General features: G+C 37.1%; 1 protein-coding gene across 1 annotated transcript in view; it reads left to right on the top strand.

The window, feature by feature from the left end:
* The window catches only part of TTC6 (tetratricopeptide repeat domain 6), a 220,284-nt gene that overhangs the window by 72,419 nt on the left and 127,804 nt on the right, over positions 1 to 20,061 (top strand). The window contains exons 3-4 of the mRNA XM_082385911.1: positions 1,873 to 2,053; positions 11,590 to 11,845. Of these exons, the coding sequence (XP_082242037.1) occupies positions 1,873 to 2,053; positions 11,590 to 11,845 (437 nt within the window). The remainder of the gene's footprint in view (positions 1 to 1,872; positions 2,054 to 11,589; positions 11,846 to 20,061) is intronic.

Below are 20,061 nucleotides of genomic sequence, written 5' to 3'. Positions count from 1 at the left end.
CTCTACTTCATGGAGTTGTGGTGAAGATTAAAATTAAATGAGATAATGCTCATATATGTTGACAATTATAGTGATGATTACTTAGACGAATGTAATATAGTGTGATATATGCTAAAATAGAGCAGGCCACAGGGTAGTGATAAGATCACTAATGGCTTTCTGTGTAGGCGAGGCTGGCAGAGTCCTGAGAGGGTCAGTTGAAGCTGGAGGATTACCCTTTCCCTCTCAAACTTTTGAAGGGTGGAACCTTCATCTATTCAGTCCCCCCAGCTAGACCCTGGGAGAGTGTGTTGAGGAAGCCAGGAGCAGACAGGGTCAAAAGAAAGCGAGTGATGAACAGTTCTGAAAGCTATGGAACATAAAATGAATGAGTTTGTCATAGGTAGACAATAAAGGCTCATAACACATGTTACCCTTGTGTAGCTATTCTGCCATTTTATGGAAGGACCTTTTTTTAACCCCTTTTTTACCAATGAGGAAAATGAGGCTAAAAAGGGTTAAGTAACTTGACCAAGATTACACATCTATTGATAGACACATCCAGGATTTGTATTAAGTCTTGTCTAGTTACCAAGCTCTTACTCTTTCCCCAGCACCATTGAGTAGCTTTATAAAAACATGAGCTCTAGATTAAAGTTATGTTTTACAAAAGTATATTTCTTGGTTTAGCCATCCTTTCCTCATAATAAAGAAACTTAAATAGTATTTGGAACTACTATATGCCATCTTTACCCTTTATTTTACTTATTAGCAAATGAGTGTGCCAGAGAGCAAAGTGATACAATTGCATTTTCAAGTCATTCTATAAAATTCAGATTCTATGTAAATCAGACTGGTTTTCTCATCTGTTAATTTGAGGCAGTGCTCATAATCCCAAATAATCTTGGTTTAAATTTGGGTAATACCCAAAATATGTCTGTAAAGATACTTTCTTAAAGGCTTGGTGAGACGCACATTAAGTCAGTGAGACGTTTTTAAGAAACACAAAACAGGGCTTCCCTGGTGGTGCAGTGGTTGAGAATCTGCCTGCCAATGCAGGGGACACGGGTTCGAGCCCTGGTCTGGGAGGATCCCACATGCCGTGGAGCAACTGGCCCCGTGAGCCACAGTTACTGAGCCTGCGCGTCTGGAGCCTGTGCTCCGCAACAAGAGAGGCCGCGACAGTGAGAGGCCCGCGCACCGCGATGAAGAGTGGCCCCCGCTCGCCGTGGCTAGGGGAAGCCCTCGCGCAGAAACGAAGACCCAACACAGCCAAAAATTAATAATAATAATAAATAAATAAATAAAATAAAAAAAAAGAAACACAAAACAGGTGTAGGAGTGATATTTTGTGAGAATTTTTCATTAGGGCTTGGCATAGAGCTGGGGTGTCTGGGTGGTCTTCTTGGGGCCTCTGTGTCAGCTCTTCTCTGAGGGACTGAAGTCATGCTTCTGGAAGAGCATTTGGCTAGCAGGCATCTCATTGCTTAGGACCAAAGAACCTCAGGTTGGGCAGAGGTCATATAGTTCAGTGGGCCTTGATTCTGTGTGAATGTGGGTGAGAATCAGGGTAAGATTGGAGTCTTGTTATTTCCTTAGAGTTGTTGCATAATACAGGGGGGTAGCAATATTTTCTGAGACAAGGGCCAACGAAAATAATTTGCCATGCTTCACGTTTTTCTTAAGTCAGTTTGAGTTTCTTTTTCTAAATCTTCACTTATTACCTCTGCTTAATTTCAGTCACACATTTTCATAGTCATTCGTTGTCAGAGAGAAAACATTGCATAACTTAAAACTTTGGAAGGACCAATAAAAAGAGCATATTTGTACATTTACGTTTCCCAACAGAATGTGCTTGAGAAGCTTCCTGAAGCTGTATCACGTATTTTCCAGATTGAACAAGAGGACGTATCGGAATGGGGAGTCCCAGATGCAGAAAGCATATTATTTAAACCTCAGGAAACTTTGGAAGTTCAGTCAGCAGATGAATCAAGTAAACCTTTGGAAGGTGAACAGCCCATTGGTGATTCAGAAACAACCAAGTGGCTGTCTTTAAAGGTAAAACACTACTTATGTTGGAAACAGAGTTATGAGAGTTGAGGATGTGTAGGTGTGAAGATATGGCCCAGAAAGGGCCAAGGCCTGTGCGAGGGTTCACCCTGAAAAAAGGGCCTTATATGTGAAAGCTGCTCCTTTGGGAAAAGGGGACTTCTGTTTTTTCAGAGATTTTAGTCTCAAACCTAATTGCAACTCCAGGGAGAGAATAAAGATTTTTAAGGAGTGAGGGAACCTCAGGGCTTTCAGAAATTGACCAAGAGTCTTCCTGTTACCATCTTGAGAGAGTCAGGAACTGTAGCCCAGGGACCTGGACTGAACTTTGTAGCCTTTGCCCCATTTAGGTTTATCCTGCTCCCTGAGTTTTTTCCTACTGTGAGAATTTTATTTTATTTATAATTTTATTCCACTTTATTTATGCATAATTTTCATAATTTTACCATATTTGTATATTGCCTTACTATTACTTACTTAGTACATTTCTTTAATTTGAGTCACTTTTTGACTTGAATAAGTGAGTTTATTTAAAAATAGATATATTATTATTAGGATTTTTAAAAAAGCCACTTTTTCCTGAACCACAGCTTACTGTCTTGGTATTATCTCCAGCAGTCTATTCTGACAGATTTAGATGGATACCCCTTCTTGGGTAAACAACTCTTCTAGTCAGTCCTTCTCCTTCTGGGTTTCCCTCTCTCCACCAATGACCATGATCCTACTACTGTGCTTCGCCCAAGTGAACTAGCCATTAACAGTTCTTCAAGTTTTACAAACTTGAAGTTTTTTCAAAATCCCAACTCTGAAACCTTAGATTTATCCATGACCTTATTGTTTTCTTGCCTCTCACAAAATATCAGCCTCCAAGGCCTAGATTCCTCCTAAATATTATTGCTTATAATTTTTTTCTTCTTTTTACAGTTGACCTTATGTCTGGATTAGTACAGTTGCCTCCTGGTTTTTATTCATTTCTCAAGTCCTACTTTCTTAGGTTCATCTTGCATGACACTAGCATACAGATCTTCCTGCAATAATAGATCATAAGGAAGATCCACAAGTAACAGGTGACACCACTGCTGTCGGGGGAAGGGACTTACGCTGTGATTGGTGAATGACTTCATCAGAAGTCATGCTGTCTTCCTAAAGCTCACATTTGGGGTATGAAGTGAAGCCTGCCAAGGCTGAGTAACCCCACTCATTGCTAACTACTGCAGGTGCAGCCTGTGTGTTAGGCTGACACCTTCTAGGTGTGGAGAACTTAGAAGGCATCTTTTAAAACAATGGCATCTTGAAAGAGTGTTAGGTTTGTGGGTACAGGTAGTGTTTTTATGTATTCTCCTACCTGAACGCTGGGACTTTGGAAATAAAAAGAGGGGCAAATGATTAGCTACTAAATGTGTCAAAGAAGGAAATGGATTTTCTGATCAGTGATTTAACCACAATGGCCTGTCAGGAATTTGAATCCCTCATTGAAAAAGTCCCATAATGTTCATTCTTTTGGTTTGCTGTGGCTGATATTAACTATTATTAAGAAATATGCAAAATTATTTATTTTTGGTAAAAACAGTCATTTCCTAAGGTAACTAGAATTACCATGAGTGCTTACCATGTTCCAGCCACTTTGCTAAGTATTTTACATATGTTATCTTTTTTTTTCCCCTGATAACAACCCTATTATTACTCTCATTTTATAGTTAAAAAAAATGAGTCATGAAGAAGATAAATAATTTGCCCAGGTACAACCATATGGCTAAGTTGTAGAGTCAGGACTTGAACTGAGGTGGTCTAATTCTGGATCCTTCACTCTTTGCCGCTTTGCAGCACTGCCCTTTCATAACAACAATTAACAGGTATCTGGTTAAGTACAAGACTCACAGTGGCAAAAAATGACTTTGGATGGAGTGTTCCTCACTTAACTAGGGGGAATGGTTTGATGAGAGGGACTTAGAGAACAGATTAAGAGGATTTCTAAACTGAAACCAAAAGTGTTTCAAAAGGAGGAGAAGAGAATGTCTGATAAGACTTTATGGTTTATAGTTGTGGGACACATCAGAAATGCCAGAGGAAACAGTGCTGGAAGTTTTCTGACTCATCCCACCAAATCTTCACCTTGGATTTCTTTTATTTGTGGTAACATGTCAAGATCAGTCCTTACCCGTGAGCTTTACCCTGTTTGGACATTTGAGACCATAACGTTAGCCTCTAGCATCTCTGGCACAGCAATGAGGAACAGTATACTCCAGCAAGCCAGGCCGGACTGGGGGGGGCAAGAAAACCTCCCCTGACATCACTCAGAGAAGTGGCACAGAGGTGTGATAAAGGAGAAATGCAGGACTTTCACTGCTCAGATGCATGCCAGACAGTCTCATTCAGCAAAAAAAGTAGAGAATTTAATCAGTTGTTACTTTATTGACCATTTCTATCCTTAGAAGCTCATTAGTATGATAAAGTTTATTAGGTCTCTGGTCTAAGTCATGACCAACAAAAGGAGAAGTTAGATAATAGCGACTCTGTGAAGAAATGACTGACAGAAGAACCCATGAGAGGATTGTTGAGCATTTTAGGAGGGAAAAAGTCTGTAAAAAAATATATAGCTAGCACATGTCCTGAGATTCTAAGGGAAGGATGTTTCAGAGATGTGGGATACCCCAAACCCCGCTCCCCCGCCACCCCGCAAATTTTCACAAAACAATTTTGAGTGATCTATTGCATTCAGAGTTTTAAAAGTATACAGAAGATGAAAGAAGAAACACATATCCATAGATAAACATAAAAGTGGCATGTGGCTATAACAATTATATCAGGAGAGCTAAGATCCAAAATAGGTTGAGGCCTGTGCATAATGCTAAGAATAAGAAAGTTTTTTTTGGTGTTAGTTTTGGAGCAAAGAGAGAAAAAAGGAAGGATAACCCTGTCATTATGGATGAATAGTGTGATGACAACGGATGACAGAGTGGTCTTAATTTATTTTTGGAGAAAGGTTGAGGTTTTAAATAAACAGAACTATGACAAAGAGAAAGGGAAGCTGATAAAATGGTACTTTGCTTCTCTTAAATCTGACAAGGAGGATGATCCTTAGTTTAGAAAGAAGAGAAAAGAATTGATAAAAGAAACTTGAAGCCCGAGATTGGTAAAAGATTTTAAGAGTTAACTTAGATATCTGATCCTGTTGGCTTAGATAGATAGGTTTAAGCCTGCTGTGCCCCTGTCAGCAGCGGCTTTGAGGTGCTGCTGCCATGGGAGAGGTGCTAGGAGCCTGGAGACCGGCAACTGCAAATCTGAGTTTTATTTTTTCTTTTAAGAGTAGGAGTTATGGTTTCTGTAATGTGTGCACTGATCTTGGACAAAACTCTGGAATGATTAACTGAATCATTAAAATAATTGTGTTTGAACCCTTATAAAAGGAAGGAGTAATCACCTGGAGCCAGCATGGGTTCCCTAAGGGCAAGCCATGGAAGACCAACCTTATTATTTATTTACTTTTTTGAGAATTACTAGAACGAACATAAGAAAAGTGTCAGACCTGGGGGTCAACACACGAGTATCGTGGGGAAGAGCCTGGCATGCCAGAAAACTTAATAAGTATTAGTTATTGTTATTATCTTTTGGATTTCAGCAATCCATTTATGAAAGCCTCCTGATGACAACTTTGTAGACAAGACTACAATCGGGTGAACTGCCAGGTGGATTTATAACTAGTTATGCAAAGGACAATTAGTCATGAAAGTCCCTAGTGGACTGTTATAGGGCTGTTTCCAGTTCAGCTTATTTTCTGATAATTTGGTTGAGAATATGGAAGATTTACTGATTGGATTTGCAGGTAATGTCCAAAATGTGACTGGTAAGATTTGCTTGGTCAGACCTCAGATGAAATTTAATTGGGATAAATGTATGTATGGTTCTTTCCTTGGTTCCACAAACTAAGTGCACAGATATGGGATGGCATGACTTAGAGCAAATGTGGACAAGACTTCACGGTTTTAAGTTATAATTTAGATTTGTGATAGGAAGATATATGCAATCATAATTTGCATTGATTGATGATTACCATAAAAGAGGATCATCTTTCTCCTGGTGGATCTGATCACATCACACCTCAAATATTGTGTTCAGATCTGAGTGTCCAACCCCAGGAGAGACACTGACAAACTGGAGACTGTTTGGAAGAGAGCGCTCAGGATGACAGAGTATTTCAAAACCGTGTCATGTGAGGTAGAGTTGAAGGGACTGGGGATGCTTATGTGGGGGAAAAGAACACCCAGGGGAGTCAACTGTATTCGAATATTTGTCTGTCAAATGGAAGAGAACCAGATCATTCCTGTATGATCCTGATGTTTGAATTGAGACTGGTGGATGAAAGTTGTTAGGCTCAATAATAAACAAACAAAAATTCTAACAACTGGAAAGATTTCAAAGAGAAAGTGGCTACCTTTGGATTTATCCAGGTCCTCTGTTTCTGATCATGTTCAAGTCAGGATGGATGGCCTTTGGTGGAGATAATATAGAGGAAATTCAAACATGAACTGGATGGTGAGATGGAATACCCGTACTCTGAGCTTTCCTTATTCATCATCACTTCCTACCGAAGACATTGCAATAGCTCTCTGCTTACAACTGCATCGAGCCCAAACCCTCTACCTAATTTAGAAGAACCTCCCTTTATCTGGCATCCTTCTATTTACTCAGTCATTCTCTGCTTTCCCCAAGGAACACCTCCCTGCTTTCTTCCTTAAATCTAGTCTCAGAAAAGGACAGAGCAACCCACAGAGAAAAATATCTTTAGATGAACTATTGCCATGAATTCTGCAAATTTCCTAAGGAATCTAGGAAAACAATACTCCTAATAGCTATAATGATTAAAAGGCAATTATTTAAGAGACAAAAATGCATTTGATTTTTCCCAAGCAGTGGAAATAGAAAAACAGTATAACTGTAGGAAGCATAAATTGGTAAACATTGTTCAAAATAGTTCTATAAAGCATTAAAGTTCATTTTGGCTTGTGCTTGCAACCAGCAGTCATGCCAAACTTTAAGTAGCTAAAGGTAAGTTCTATTAGAAATACCAATCAAGAAGAGTAGATTTATGGAGGGAAAAAAATCTTATATATTTTTTTAATAGTTTTAAGGCAATAAATAGAATATTATAAATAAATATGGTACTCATATTTTTATTGCTATGAAGGTGTATATGGTAGAATTTAGGACAAAATTTAGAGGAAAATATCAACTCCACCTTTAGGATTTATATTCTGTTATAAAATACACATAGAAATTAGGAGTTTAAAAATACTGTGCACCATTAAATAGAGAGGAAGATCTAACGCTTGGCTACAGCTTTCCTTAACGGCGCACTTTATGTTTTTTCCAAGGTGAAATCATCAGAATTGTTGCAAATCAAAGGAAAAGAAGTTAAGCGAAGGCGGAAAAGTAAATTAGGAATTACACAACAGAGACAAAGAAAGATTTCAAAACCTCTGTGTGATCAAAACCTACCTAAAAAAAAGTAACTTCCTTAACTTTACAAATTTAAGTGTCTGAAGAGAAGTTATTCAATGACATAGCAATAGCTAGAATAAAAATGTTAACATATTAGATTTGATATTTTTGGTCACTGAAGTGCCTGATTTGGATTAACTGCTCATTATATTGGTTAATTTTGTTATGATAAAATAAAAGACAACCCAGCACAAAATGTCCATCGGCCAGTCGATTTGGAAATTCAGACGGCCTTATTTTTCTCTGCTATCATTTCATGTTTCATTCCCACCCCCCCCCCCCACATATTTTCAATAGGATTTCTTATTACACAGGGGTGCAACCATAATTTTGAATAATACTGTGTAAATGCAGTTTAGGTTTATGGTCTATCTTTTGCCAGTCATCTTGTTGAAACTTATTTTCTCCTTAGTTTTCCACTAGGTTTTTATGGGTTAGTTTATTCTAGATTCTTCTTCATTTAACTCTTTATGGGGGCTTAAAGAAGCTTTAATTATTAGCTTTTGTTGTTGCTTAGGGCACTGAAAGGTGTGCAGGACATGGAAGACAACCTTTTTATGGCCAGCCTAAACTTTGTAAATGGATATTACTCACAATTTAGTAGCTGAGAGTAGACTCATGGGAAAAGAATTCCAAAGTTTATGAAAGAGTCAAATTGGCATTTAAGTGACCCTGTACATGCCATTGCTTATCTGCATTGCTTTAAGCTCATTTAGTTAGCAAGATTATGTATTAAAACAAATAGTGACAGCAGACAACAAGTATTTTACCTTCAATAAATAGTTACTGTCAGATTATCAATGAAGCAGAAACTTCTTGATTTTTTTTTTCTAAAAAACCTTGCATTTAGTGCATTAGGCAAAGTAGTGTGGCCACACACAGAGACAGAGTCTTTTCTTTTTTATGTCTTAGTGTTTCAAAGAATGACAAATAGTCCTGTTTAAGGAGAGTGTGCTATAAAAACACACAGCCTTTCTTGAGCATGCCAAAAATATTTGTAGATCTTCTTGATATATATAGTACTGTGTTAATTCACTTACTGTGTGTTAATTCATTAAAACTGAAATCAGAAATCACCATTACAAAGAAATAAGAATGAGGTGCAGAGGAATAAAAATCTGATATTTAAAAAGTTTATATGATAAAAGAGAATTTTGGAAAATCTTTTATTCACTGCTCCTTTTTCCTTAATCAATTTTTTACCTAGCTCTTCTCACCAGTGACTAGCTTCCAAATTAAATTGTTTCCTTAGGAATTCAGCCATCCCTTGAAAACACAGTGTTATTTAGCTCAATAACCAAGGGAGATTCACTTGCAGATCTATATTATTAGAGTATGATGGGAACATAGGAATTCAGATTGGTTCTGATGCTTTTTTAAGGAAAAAAGAAAATCTGTAATGTAATCTCAAGAACATTCCACTAGCCAGGACCTGTCCCAGGTAGAATGAAGATGTAGGTGAGCTTGACATCAGAATTCACCTTTTTCTCTCCTCTTTTTCTTCCCAGTCCGTTCTTAGGAACTCTGAGTGCCTGGGATCTTTGACTTCCTGGAGACCCATTTTCACTCCCTGAGTTATGTCTCTTTGTCTCGGACATTTCCAAATGCTTTAGATTTACCTCTCTTTTCCTCCCCCACTTAAACATGTTCAAATTTCATGTCCTGTTTTTTTTTGGGGGCCCTATGCTGTTTTGGAAATGACATAAACCACTCTCTATTAGTGATTCAATGATGTACATATTGTGCCTAGCAACGGGTTAGATGCTGTGCAGTGCAAATAAATAACAACAGCAATAAAAATAAACAGGCATTTCTTGAGAGTTCCAGAGACCAGGAACTGTTATTGCTATCAATTTTTATAAGGCAAGGGTTAAGAATTTTTGTTCTCATTTTGCAGAAGACCTTCAGAGAGACCAGTAATAGAGTTTGCAAGTGTTAGAATTAGGATTCTGATCCAGGCCCAGCTAACTCCAAAGTCTATATTTATACTATGCAAAGTCTATATTTATACTTTGCTTTATACTAGCATATTTATACTATGCTTCTATCCAGGTACGTGGAGTGGTCAGTGGACAGATCTGCATTAACCCATTAGATAAAGGGTCAGAATGGGTGGGACAAGAATGGGGGAATGTATGAAAAGAGATTTGTAAGAAAGAAAAAAAAGTAAAGTGTGCAGAGAAGTTTGTCCTTGAGTTATTGTTTGGAGAGTGTTTAGACATGGACAAAAAGATAAGCAACATGTCCATAACTTAAAGAACTGAGAGGTCTTTCTGGCCCTGTGAATTGTCCTGGAGACAACACCTGCCATGTGAGAGACACTGTTTTAAATGCATTCATTCCTTTCTTTCTTAACGCACCTTTACCCAGGATGCACTAATGTTGTAATTCCCAGCTTACCAAATGTTGTTATTCTCAACTTACTGAGGTATAAAGAAATTAATTACTTGCTTATTGCCAAGTGATAACTTTAAACAGGATTTGAACAGAGGAAGTCTGACTGCAGAGTCTACATTCTTAAACACTATGCTAAAAGTAGGGCCAGATGCTGAGAGAATTGAAACTTAGAAAGAGGAAGTTAGATGCATGCAGCAAGCAACAAAAAACCATTGTGCTGGGGAGAGGAGTATTTGAAGATCAGTGTGATAGAACTTTGCAGGATGTATGGAAGGGGGAAGAGACAGGGTGCAGTGCTCAATCCAACTGGAAGACCTTTGCTCCGCAAGCTGAGGTGATGAGGTGACTGGAGTGTGGTAGAAGTGAGCGGGGAGAAGGAGCACACCTGAACAGCTCTGTCCAAGGGAGAAGCTCAGTTTTTCATTGGATAAGCAGGTGAAGGACAGAGGAGACAAAGATGATCCCAAAGTTTTGTATCTTGAAGGTGAGGCATCTAGGTGAGATAGTGATACCAGACATGGGATTTAGGAGCCCTCAGCACGGAGGAAAGAGCTGAAACACTGAAGATGATTTTTCTAATGTGGAAAGAGTAGCTCAACCTTGGAAGCCCCATACCAGTTCGGAAGATAGTGAAAGAAAAACCAGTGACTAAGTCAAATTATGATGGATTTGAAAGGCAGATGGAGAGCTGGGATAGTGCAGGCTGAAACAAGCTCATGGAGGAAGAGCAATTTCAAGAAGAGTCAACAGTATTGCCAGCTGTGGCTTGGAGGTCACAGAGACCACAATCTAAAGATCTAAAGTTCATTTGATTTGATTTGATGAAAAGGTCATTTGGTTAATGTAAGAATATAACTTTAGTAGGGAGGTGGGGATGGAGTAGTACTGGCTAAGGGCCACTTTCTCCTCAGGGGTCATTAATAGACGTTAATAGGAAAGAAATTTGACTATAGTTAGCAGCATTGTGTGTAGATCCTAGTAGCCACTCACTAATTTTGTGACCTATGCAAAATAAGCCTGCTCCAAAATAAGGATAATAATACCTCCCATGTAGTTTCATTGTGGCAGTTAGAGACGATGTGTGTGGATCGCCTAGCACAAAGTCTGGTACATAACAGATGCTCAAAAAGTATTTGTTGATTGGATGGGATGACAAGTGTGACAGTGGGGATTAAGAAAGCAGATCGTCATGCCCTCTTCTCTATTTTGGAAAGGCAGGAAAGAGGCAAGTTCTAGCATGGTGGGAAAGAAGGTGCTATGTTAACTTAGAGAGACCCAGGTTTCCACTGATGCTAGTTAATGGATAATGTACTGTATTGTTGTGCTTCTTCAGGGACACGAGCATTTGTGCAAAGTAGCAAAGAAGTAATGTATGATTGCTGGTTATGGTGTCACTGACTGAGTTACAGAGTTCAGGAGAGAAGAGATTTGGGTGGGGTGGGATGATAATGAGTTTGCTTTTAGACCTGTTGATTCTGAGATATCTGTAGGATATATAGGTTGAGATCTTCAGCAGGCAATTGTATATATAGCTGAAGATGTGGTCAATGGCCTGAGATTGTAATATTAAATTTTTTGTAAACTACTATACTAGTTTTAAATGTGATCTCTCCTACATTTAGACCTCTTTTTTTAGAGCCTGAACTAAACTGTCAATGTGAATGTATTTTGCATCTAAAGAGCACAAAATGATAAAGAGAGACCCGCTTTCTTATCTCTGTGGCAGAATTCCAAGAGACTACTCCACTCGGACCCTTCACGATCTGTGTGCCACTATCCCAGCCCAAGAGCTGCCCATTGACTTGCGCCTGGCTTCTCGAGTGTATCATACAGCCGACAATAAAGGCCACAATACTGTACTTGGAGTATGTGGAACCTCTTTCTTAGATGATCGCTATACAGATGAAGAGCAAAGGGATAGGTAAGAGCTCCACTGGTAATTTTGTTTTAAACTAGATTTAAACGGCCAAAGAATTTCTGCCTTTGAGGCTTAGATTTTGAAGACTTGCTTCTGAAAGGAGCAGTTTTGGTCCTTTCCATTCCTTCCCAGTACATACACAGTCTAGGTCAGTGTCTTCATTTTCTGCCATTATTGACATGAACCATGCCCTATCGTAAGGTAACTTTAGTTTAGTGGTTTATGGTTCCCAAAGAGTGTCACATAATTGATCTCATTTGTTCTTTGTAACAACTCTGTGGAGTACAGATGTGGAAATTGAAGCTTATAAGAACCAAGCAACTTTGCCAGGCTTATACAACTAAGAACATCACAGATTTAGGAGTTGAAGCCAGTTTTTAGATTTCACCATCATTGGGCATGCTTGGGTCCAGGGATCATGTACAAATATCATTTCCTCTGGACCTTTTTCCATTTCTCCTTGTGTCTCACTTTCCTTTGGAATGTGAGTATTCTTTTATGGAGAGTATATAATTTATAGCATCCTCAAATGAGAGGAGAAAAGGGAAGGGGACTAACATTTATTTAACAGGAACTGTATTCCTTGCACTGTGCTGTGTGCTTTGCATCTTTCCTGTTTAAATCTTCAATCATAAGGGAGAAGTCATAATTTCCATTTTATTCATGGAGAAACTTAGGCTTTATAATGTCAGGTAACCTGCCCAAGTTTTATCTCTAGATAGTGATTAGAATCCAGATTTGTGGGACTTCCCTGGTGGTCTAGTGGTAGAGAATCCGCCTTCCAATGCAGGGGACGCGGGTTTGATCCCTGGTCAGTGAACTAAGATCCCACATGCCGTGGGGCAACTAAGCCCCATGCCACAAATCCTGAGCTCGTGCACCTCAACTGGAGAGCCCGTGTGCCGCAAACTACAGAGCCCATGCGTCTTGGAGCCTGTGCACCACAACTAGAGAGAGAAAACCTGCACTCCACGAGAGAGAAGCCCACGAGCTACAACGAAAGATCCTGCATGTCTCAACAAAAATCCCGCATGTCGCAACTAAGACCTGACACAGCCAAAAAAAAAGAATCCAGATTTGTTTAACTTAATTTTTCTCAAACTTTTTTTTTCATTATCACCCCAGTAAGAAGGCTTTTTAGACTCCCCCACCCAACTTCCCCTCTCCATTATATTGTAGTGCTCTAGATAGACTGTATATCTGTTTATGGTACTGTATGTATATCTGTGCCTTACTTATACATAAAAAGAGTAAGCTTTTTCACCCCCTGCCCTCCCCAGCCACTAATTTTCACTCCCTTGGGGGGTGATATCACCTGCACATAGAGAATGCATACTCTAAAGTTTCTTGTCTTTCAGAAGAGCTGGTAAGAATCCTGAAAAATCATCTATAACAGGTTTTTAAAATACTCAAATATTAAATATTAAGTTAAATTTAAGTAGATGTATGTTTAGTGTTATATTTGAACTATTCTAGATATATAAGAATAATATTTTAAAAGATCACTTTTAATTAACACTATCAAAAAATTGTAAGTAACTAATCCACACTTTTCATGCTATATTCTGATCCCATTTCCTCAAACTTTACCTTTAGTAAAAATTGTTAACACTTTACTGCGTTCTTTTAAGGCTTAAAGTCATGGTTTCCCTGTGTTTAGTAATCACAATGCCATTCAGTATGAATCCCCAAAAGAAGTTCATTCTCACGTTTATTTTCTGTTAGGCAAAAAGATTTTTTAAGGGATTTATGTGTTATTCATAATTTTATGAATAAAATTATATGTGAAGAATTTTAGAAATTTCAGAATTGCTCCAGCAATTATAGAATTGCTTCTATAATCTGGTAGATTATAGAAGTTCCATATGACTTCTTTGGAATGTCTTTGAAAAGCCTAAAGCTGAGAGTGGACATAAAGACGTAAACATAATGCAGTAGTTATGAAACTACTATATTGAGTCATTTCTATTAGCACTCTGCAAGTCAAGCATCCTTGGCTTACAGCTTCTATTATTCATGCAAAGTGTTAAAAATACTGATTTCTTTCCAATTCTAAATTTTTATTTTCAAGTAGGTCTCACTTTCTTTTTCCAAGAGAGTCAATAAATGTTCTATTTGATGATGATAATTCTTGGCAGTTTGTTCCTAAGTACCAAATAAGAAGTTAATTTAAGTACTGAATATTTAATTCTCTGGCATCCATCTCTTGAGGATTACCTTGCTAAACATAGCTTAACCTTTTCAAAATATATCTGTCTGCTGAGCCTACAAGTTCAGAGAAATGTATAATATTTTCTGCACTAATAAGTTGTCTCAAGAAAGGTAATTGTGAATACAAAATGAATACCCTTTCACTTGGTGGCTTTTTGGTTTTTCTGTGCAATGAACAGTTCCACAAAGCATAATACTTGTGTTTATATAGTTTTAATGCTTTCCTAATTTTGCACATAGTAACTGTTATTTGTGGGAAACACCAAGGATATTTTAATGGGATAGTGTGGGTGCATAAGTTTATTTAAAATAGCAATGTACTGTTCAAACATGTTTATTTTGCTAAATAGCAGTTTTGATTAGAACTATAAAAATATTCCATATTGATCGTATTTTTGCTTTTAAAGTTTCTGTATTGTAAAGAGACGTTTATAGACATCTAAGAATTAGAACTCTTAGCATGGAATTTTAGATTTTGGGTTTTTAAAATAAGGGAAATTATTAAAAGTGTTTAAACACTTAGTGTTAACAGTTTGGTGAGTAACCTTCTGAACATCTCTGTGTAAACATGTGTTTAAACCATAGATGGCATTCTATAGACTTATATTTTCCACTCTAGGTTATGTGTGAACATTTAAATTACTTCATAATATTTGCTAAATTAACCACGCTGCAGTGTAAGAAAATTCCTAGGTGTGGAATTATTTATTAAAATTTTTGGTTTAAAAATTTTGATGCATATTGCTGAACTTCTCTCCAGAAAAATCATACCAGTTTATATGCTTACCAACAATTTATGATATTGTTCATTTCCTTTCAACCTGGCCAAACCACTAATTGTCAGTCTTCTGGATCTTTTCCTAATCTGATGAAGAGAAATATCTCTTTATTTATTGTTTTATTCATTTCTAATAAGATTAAGCATACTTTTGGATGTCTCTTGGTTATTTGTTTTTCTCCTTTTGAGAATTACCAATTCATATTCTGTTATCATTCATCTTTTTCTTATAGATTTATAAGTGATCTTTTTATATTAAAGATTTTTATCATATATAATGTAGAGTTTAAAAAATTGTTTTGCTTGTTTTTCAGTTTTGTTTATGTTGTTTTATGCTATCCAGAAGTTGTATGCTAATACAGAAGTAGTGAAAACTGGCAATAGTTCCCTTTATGTGTTCTAGTCTTGGTGTCATTCTTAGAAAGGGCTTTTCTACACTTCGATTTAAATATATTCTGTTGGGGCTTCCTTGGTGGCACAGTGGTTAAGAATCTGCCTGCCATTGCGAGGTACATGGGTTTGAGCCCTGGTCTGGGAAGATCCCACATGCCGTGGAGCAACTAAGCCCGTGCGCCACAACTACTGAGCCCGTGCTCTAGAGCCCGCAAGCCACAACTACTGAGCCCACGTGCTACAACTACTAAAGCCTGTGCGCCTAGAGCCCGTGCTTCTCAACAAGAGAAGCCACGACAATGAGAAGCCTGTGCACCGCAATGAAGAGTAGCCCCCACTCACCACAACTAGAGAAAGCCAGCACACAGCAACGAAGACCCAACATAGCCAAAAAACAAACAAATAAATAAATTTAAATAAATATATTCTGTCATATTTTCTTCTAGTAATTTTATGGCTTTCTTTTAAAAAATTAAATCTTTGATTCATCTTTAATTAGTTTGATAAGAAGAATAAGCATTAATGTTTCTTTCCCAAATGACTAGCCAATTGCACGATATCGTTTATTCAATAAATCCTCTTTTTCTCACTAATTTGAAATGCCAGCTTTTCATACCTTAAATTCAAATGTGTTATCAAGACTATTTATGGACTTACATTCTATTTCACTGATTTTTCTATGTAAAATGGCTTGTGTATTTTGTTGATCCACCATCAAGAGAGAGCTGGTGGCAAAAATGCTGTCTTGGCAAACATTGGCTGACCTTCTCAAGTCAGGTACCCTTATAGCCAGCTTCTGGTGGTAAGCAGTGCTTAGACTATAGATCCCAGATTTAGCCCTCAACTCAACTTCAAATTACAAGGGAAATTCCTAGTCACATTTTAGAAAAACATGTACAGTTTTATACATTAAAACAGCAGTGACTACAACAACAAAAATTAGAAAAGCAAAAGTTAAATGTCAGAATTCAAAGTTTAATTTCATTTATTATTTTGCTACAAAATAATAATAAAAATACAAATATGCAAGAAAATACAAAAAAGGAAAACAGTTACTCAAAATCCTGCCATCCAGAGATAATACTATTCTTAAGTATATGATTCCAGACTTATCTGTATGCAAATAAATCATATGGAACAAAACTTGGATAATGCTATGTAAATAATGTTTTGTAACCTGATTTTTAAAACTTATTATGTTGTAATTATCTTTCTATGTCACGAAGTACAGATCTGAATAATCATTTAAATTGATCAGTAAATATTTTTTGTGTACCTACTGTGTGGCAGGCATTGAGTTAGGCACTAGGTAAGCATCTGCAAACAAGGGAAACGTAATCCCTGCCCTCAGGGAATTTGGAGATTAGCAGAGAAGAAAGGTGGTGAATTAATTATTGTGAATGTGACAATTAATATGCAGATGTGCAGTGTATGGAAGCATGTAAGAAGAGTTCCCAATTATCTGGGGGAGACTGAGGAAATGATACTTAAATCGAAATCTGAGGAATAAATAGAAGATAGCTAGGAAGAGGGGAAAGAATTGTTTTAGTTTCTTGCTACTCAAAAGTATAGTTCACAGACCAGCAGCATCACCATCACCTGGAAGCTTGTTAAAAATACAGGTGATTTGTATGCACATTGAAGTTTGAGAGTCTGTGCTGTGGACAGTTGGAACCCATTTGAGAATTGGAAAGATGTCAAGCAGTAGTGAATAGGAAGAGCAGTGATGCAGTTGATGCTGGAGAGGACACAAGAGTCAGATTATGTAGGATTTATGGATGCTCTCTATGTGTATGTGAGAGCATGTCTGTGAGGACTTGGGGGAGAGATTTTTATTCACAGTATATGGAGACATCACTGATAGGATTTTTTGAGGAAGAATGACATGATCAGATTTGCTTTAAGATATCACAGTCCTCATCGTGACTTCTCAGTAGCACTTAACACAGTTAATCACTTGCTCTTCCATATAACACCTTTATCCCTTGGCCTCAGGACTGCATTCTCTCTTGGTTCTATTCCTGCCTCCTTTGCTATGTCTTCTTAGTCTCTCTTGCTGGTATCTCCTCATCTCTTGACTTCAAAACATTGGAGTGCCCAAAGCTTATCCTTGGACCTAGGATTTTCTCCTCTAACTATACCCTCAAAGTGATCTTATCCAGGACTATGGCTTTAAATATGATCTATATGCTGATAACTATTATTAACTAAGATAAATGATTAAGGACTGTAATTGTCCTTATAATAACTAAAAACTGAAAACAACTTAAGTGTCCATCAATGGAAGACATTTTATAGTGCATCCAATGATAGGATGTATTGGAATTGCAGTAAAGGATAAGGTAGAGCTCTGTGTGCTGAAACAAGTTAGAACTAAGTATATAAACAGATATGTGATTATGCACAACAAATTTTTTACATGGAAGAAAATTCAGGAAACTGTTAACTGTGATCCTTCTGTTTTCCTTGTAGATTGTACACAAAATGGATGAAAAGTGAAACTCAACTTATTTTTTGCTTTATTTATATGGTATATGTTTGCCCTTTCTTTTACTTTCAATTTTTCTTAGTTGTGTCCCTTGTAGATTGCATAGTATTGAACAATTTTTTAAGCCAATCAGAAATGAATTCTCTTATAGTAGGTTGGATCACCCCATATTCATTTATTGTCATATCAGATGCATTTGATATTATTCTTGTCATCTTATTTTGTAGTCTCTCTCTTTTGCTTCTTTGCTCTTTCCTATAATCTGACATATTTGTCAACATTTGTCTATGTGTTTTTTGTTTGTATCATTGTCTTATATCTAATATTGTGAGACAGAAATCTGAAATTTAAATCTTATTTTATTTGCATGTAATTTATTTCTTCTCCACTCCTAGATGCTGATAGGGTTTAAATTTTGCTTTAAATTAAATAATTTCACTAGCATATGTTTGGGAGTGGATTGTTTTCTAATTACTTTTTCCTGGTACATGGAAAGCCCTTTTGATATGCAAATACAGCTCTTCAGTTTAGGGCTTTTTCTGTTTTATTTTGAGTAGTGTTTTCATTCTGTTTATTTGGTACATTTCTTCAGGAATATCAGTTAGCCATATGTTGCATCTTCACTATCCGTCACCTACATTTATCATCTCCTTGCCTACATTCATCTCTCAAACCTATGTTCTATATCAATGGTTTCACTTTCTGAGATGTAAATTTAAAAAATTTGTTCTAATTACCACTTTTTATCACTATGGCATTTTTCTTATTTGTTCTTAATTCTATCAGACTCTTAAGAAAAATCCAAGTCTTTTGTTTTATCTGAACTTTTACCTGTTTCATGAAAGCATTAAAAAAATTTATTTGATAGCCCAGAGTAGACCCTTTCAAAATATTTTTTGATTTCTATAATAAAACTCTTCTAAAAGAATGTTCTTCATATAATTTTTTGAATATTATATTTCTTTCTTATGCTTTGCAGACTCTCTTCATATAACTCATATTGGATTTTCCAGTGTACTCGTCTTTGAATGAAGATAGGCCATTTCTGGCTGCCCAAAGTTAATATCAGATAGCTTTACCTGGCAATTCTTTTTTTTTTAATTAATTAATTTATTTTTTAACATCTGTATTGGAGTATAATTGCTTCACAGTGGTGTGTTAGTTTCTGCTGTATAACAAAGTGAATCAGCTATACATATACATATATCCCCATATCTCCTCCCTCTTGCGTCTCCCTCCCACCCTCCCTATCCCACCCCTATAGGTGGACACAAAGCACCTAGCTGATCTCCCTGTGCTATGTGGCTGCTTCCCACTAGCTATCTATTTTACATTTGGTAGTGTATATATGTCCATGCCACTCTCTCACTGCGTCCCAGATTACCATTCCCCCTCCCTGTGTCCTCAAGTCCATTCTCTATATCTGCGTCTTTATTCCTGTCCTGCCCCTAGGTTCTTCAGAACCTTTTTTTTTTTAGATTCCATATATATTTGTTAGCGTACGTTATTTATTTCTCTCTTTCGGACTTACTTCACTCTGTATGACAGACTCTGGGTCCATCCACCTCACTACAAATAATTCGATTTTGTTTCTTTATATGGCTGAGTATATATGCCACAGTTTCAATTTCAGTGCTTGTGATTGGTCTGTTTATATTTTCTATTTCTTCCTGGTTCAGTCTCAGAATGTTGTGCTTTTCTAAGAATTTGTTCATTTCTATGCCATATCTATGTGCCACATCTTCTTTATCCATTATGTGTCGATGGACACTTAGGTTGCTTCCATGGCTATTGGAAATAGAGCTGCCATGAACATTGTGGTACATGACTCTTTTTGAATTATGGTTTTCTCAGGGTATATGCCCAGTAGTGGGATTGCTGGGTCATATGGTAGTTCTATTTTTAGTTTTTTAAGGAACCTCCATACTTTTCTCCATAGTGGCTGTATCAATTTACATTCCCACCAACAGAGCAGGAGGGTTCCATTTTCTCCACACCCTCTCCAGCATTTATTATTCGTAGATTTTTTGATGATGGCCATTCTGACCGGTGTGAGGTGATACCTCATTGTAGTTTTGATTTACATTTCTCTAATGATTAGTGATGTTGAGCATCCTTTCATGTGTTTGTTGGCAATCTGTATATTTTCTTTGGAGAAATGTCTATTTAGGTCTTCAGCCCATTTTTGGGTTGGGTTATTTGTTTCTTTGATATTGAGCTGCATGTATATTTTGGAGATTAATCCTTTGTCAGTTGCTTCATTTGCAAATATTTTCTTCCATTCTGAGGATTGTCTTTTCATCTTGTTTATGTTTTCCTTTGCTGTGCAAATGCTTTTAAGTTTCATTA

The sequence above is a fragment of the Balaenoptera borealis genome (assembly GCF_965194805.1).
Source record: "Balaenoptera borealis genome assembly, chromosome: 3".
Classification (NCBI taxonomy): domain Eukaryota; kingdom Metazoa; phylum Chordata; class Mammalia; order Artiodactyla; family Balaenopteridae; genus Balaenoptera; species Balaenoptera borealis.
This window is presented reverse-complemented; position numbering and strand designations above follow the sequence as displayed.